Below are 3,869 nucleotides of genomic sequence, written 5' to 3'. Positions count from 1 at the left end.
AATTCCTTCATGTGACCACATGAACTGTGTGTTGTCTTGTATATTATGTTGTGATGGTTGTGTTACCATGTTGCTGTCTGCATATATCATTTTCAAGGAGTGCGTGTGGCGGCGCTTTTTATCAGCAGCGGCTCGGATGCATGTTCCAAAGTACTTTCGTTGCCTTGTACTTGTACATGTGTAATGACAATAAAGTTCTAATCTAATCTAATCTAATCTAATTTACCTCCCCTTTCTCTGCTTTGCCTGCCCAGAGAATTTGGCCTGCCCATGAGAAAGAGACATCATGGCTTTCAAACGAGCAAAGTGGCAGTTCAAGTCAAGGCCACACCCCCCTGATCTCCTCAACAGCGACGGACACAGAAATGGCACATACTAAGAACATTTTAGAACTAGCTCTAATGACTGTAATTCTGCTCCAAGGCTGAATTTTGGGAAAGAGACCTCAGATACAGTATTAGGGGACCACTAATGTCTATATAAAAGAGACTTCAGATACAGCATTAGGGGACCACTAAGGTCTATATAAAAGAGACTTCAGATACAGCATTAGGGGACCACTAAGGACTCTATAAAAGCATCCAAAGAGCACCATGTCATGGGACCTTTAACTCTGGTTTTCCAGTTTCATAATCTGGGAAAGATCAACAATGTTGATGGAGGCAATATTAAATTAATTTAAATTAAATTAAATTAAATTAATTAAACCATGATTTTAAAAAGAATAAATAAAATATGATAAAGACAAAATCAAAAGTTACACCGCAGTTAATTCTATAAATAATTCTAAATAAGGGAATGACAACCTTTCTAAATTTGTGTTATATATTGACACCTACTTGAACCCTACCCTGTATGTGACTTACTGATTCTGCGTTGGCACTGCATGTCAGCTCTGTGTCTTTAATCTCATTAATTGCTGTATATTTGGAGCTCCCGGCCTGATTTACATGTAGGAACACCCATTATTTCCTATAATTATTTGAAGTGACTAAGTAATGTCAGTTACAGCACAATATCTATCTAAAGTTGGAAAACATTACCTAGCAATATCCATACAAAGCTACTGTCATACCACACCTAGTCTCACATTGCTGACCTTCCTCCACAGCGCTGCAGAGGAGGGTCTGGCGAGTCCACACAACATTCCGGGGTAGGAAAAAAACGTGCTCTGGTTTATTGGCATTTCTTTAAACCAATTACAATCGTCGGACTCAATGACGGTGCCTCTGCAAAATAGCCTTGAGAAGGAACGTGTACGTACAAAAGTTATTTTAGTCGAGCAAGAGAAAACTCAGATTGGACAATACACAGGCCTCACTCCCTATTGTAAAAAATCTTATATGTTAGATGTTAAAGTTGTGATTTATTTGTGAAACATTGATATTTCTTGTGTTTAATTGGAATATGAAACGCTGTATATTACTTAAACATAGCAGAGCTGATAAACCTCACATGCTGTATTTGCGCATCTTTTAAATGCATCCTTCTCTGTGTAAACGTTTTATGCTAATGTGCAACATACATTATTAATGACTTGCTACTCCTTCTCTTCCAGCCTGTCCCTATAGGATCCTGACATGAAATCACGTGACGAGGGAGGGAGACACAGATAAGCTAGGAATTGGAGATGACAGATGGATACAGGGGCATGCTCTTGCTTCTCTCGCTTTTGCTGTAGCGCACATTGCTACAGCTGCAGTCATAACGATGCAAGAGGAAATGACGAGAGCAAGGAGGATGGTGGAGGCAGGCAGGCAGGGCGGGGCTGCTGAGTGAAAGCAGCGGGAGGCGGGAGAGTGAGCGGCTAAACAGACAACCAAGAAACAGAGGGAGGAGGAGGGAGAGAGAGACAGCATATCCACAGGAAGTAAGTGCCGGCAGCAGAGGAGGGAGGGGGGCTTCCAGACTGGATGGGCCCAGCGATGCCTTGATGGAGTATGGGCCAGGTTTTAGGATTCTCCCACTGCCGTGAGTCTGCTTTTGTTCTGTTTCTATCTGTGTTTCCGTGTCGAAGGTCTGCATATTTCACTTTAGTTATCTCCCTCTCTAAGAGAGATATCATATAGATATTTCAGCTCAGCATCCTTTCTTGCTGCCTGCTGTAAGCATCGTATGTGTTAGCTCTGCCTCCTCCTTCCCCTCCCTGTCTCCAGTCCATTCCTCTCTCCTACCTTTTAATAAACACATGGCTGACTGAATAGATGCAGTGCAGAGAGAGACCTATTCATTGCCTTTGCCTCCCATTGATTTGCAGATGTTTATGTGGTTGTGTAGCTACGAGAAGGCTTTGCAGGTAGACCTGAAGAATTATGCAAGTTTTTTACTACCTAAAATCTTCTTTTGTGCTTTCCTTTCTGTGTTTTATTTAATCTTTTATATTCACCTGATATTCTCTTAAAGTGCTTTATGAGACAAGAGCGGCGAAGAGAATATGCTGCATTCTTTGCTCTGGCTGGGTCGATTTCTAAGCTAATGTCATGCTGGCTATCTAATGTAGTGAAGGCCTTTACTGCTGGCAGTTTAGCTCTGTAAGGAAATGAGTCTGTATTCACTGACCTACAGTATGCCACAGTATGAGGAGTGTACAGTTGTCAGTGACTTCTTCAATAACATGATGCAGTTCATTGTTATAACTTTGAAAGATGACTCAAAACAAGGTGCTGCAGTGTGTTGTGGTTTTTACGTTATTCAATTCACATTTGTGCACCTACGTTGAATGTTTTTAATGGCACATGAGCAAGATGAATTTGAAATGGTAAAATGTATGAGTTTACAGCATGTAAAAGCAGCAACAATTTCTTTCATTTTTCACATTTCTGACAATCTTTTGCTACGGCATGTTTACTTGTAGATTTATGTGAAATTGTGTCTGTTTTCTTGCAGAGGAATATGGCTCTGTGGCGTCCACTCCAGACTCGACGCCCCCATGCACCGATGGTACGAAGTAGAAATGTGACACATGTTTTGTCTCACATACTTAAAAAAATAAGAGATCCCTGCTTCCTAAAGCCTTTCATTTGAACTTAACATTAGAGGACTACATCTGAACATCTCTTTAAACACGAGCATGGGTAAACACACACAAGTACATTTTGATCACAGCTACATTTTGGAAGGAGAGATGTTAATACACTTATCAAAGAGGGTTTCATTCACTTTAGGTGTCACACCTTTTTTCTCCCAAACATCAAATGATACACCCAGCTGCTTTCATCTGACATATCTATTTATTAAAAGCAAAATCACTCTCCTGGTGTGACACTGAACTAATGTACGCACTGTTTTACAAGCAGCAGTCTCTATAATTGGGGTGAGCACATTTATTTGTTGTTATCTCCATTCAGGCGGAAATGAGGAGTCCGAGATGTGCGAGCTGCAAACGGCCAGGGAGTGGTCTGATGATGAGGACGGGGGAGATGGAGATCCAGATGACGACGAGGGACTGGCTTCATCCCCGTCCATCTGGGGCACGCCGTACCAGAACTCCTTAGAGCTGACTTTCTCTTACATCGCCATCGCCGAGGCCGAAGCGGTGGGAGCCTCGCGACACCTCCGTGATCGACGCAGGGGCAGCTCTCGGGGAATTCGCGCTCCTTTGATCCGCACGGACACCCTGGAAACTTTGCTGGACTCCCCAGAGTCTGACGTAGACTGGGACCCTCACGCCTTCCTCAGTCGAGAGGAAGAAGAGGAAGCATCAGAAAGGAGAGCGCAGGAGAGGGTGGAGGCGAGTGCAGCTGTGAGGAGGGGGCAGCACAGGCAAACTGAGACTATTACAAACCAGCCCTCCCCCCAAAATCCAGACCCAGCAACTCAGGGGAGAGACGCAGGAATCCAAAGAGAGGAGTCTCCGAGCAGTCTGACCC

General features: G+C 43.2%; 1 protein-coding gene across 2 annotated transcripts in view; it reads left to right on the top strand.

Annotated features, from left to right (window-relative positions):
• The first annotated feature begins 1,604 nt into the window (after positions 1 to 1,604).
• rtn2a (reticulon 2a) overlaps positions 1,605 to 3,869 on the top strand; it is a 15,904-nt gene continuing 13,639 nt past the window's right edge. For both annotated transcript variants that reach the window (XM_032508427.1, XM_032508426.1), the window contains exons 1-3: positions 1,605 to 1,971; positions 2,887 to 2,940; positions 3,348 to 3,869. The exon at positions 3,348 to 3,869 is cut by the window's right edge and continues 66 nt beyond it. In XM_032508427.1, the coding sequence (XP_032364318.1) occupies positions 1,941 to 1,971; positions 2,887 to 2,940; positions 3,348 to 3,869 (607 nt within the window). In that variant the 5' untranslated portion in view covers positions 1,605 to 1,940. The remainder of the gene's footprint in view (positions 1,972 to 2,886; positions 2,941 to 3,347) is intronic.

Source organism: Etheostoma spectabile, chromosome 3, assembly GCF_008692095.1.
Source record: "Etheostoma spectabile isolate EspeVRDwgs_2016 chromosome 3, UIUC_Espe_1.0, whole genome shotgun sequence".
NCBI lineage: Eukaryota > Metazoa > Chordata > Actinopteri > Perciformes > Percidae > Etheostoma > Etheostoma spectabile.
This window is presented reverse-complemented; position numbering and strand designations above follow the sequence as displayed.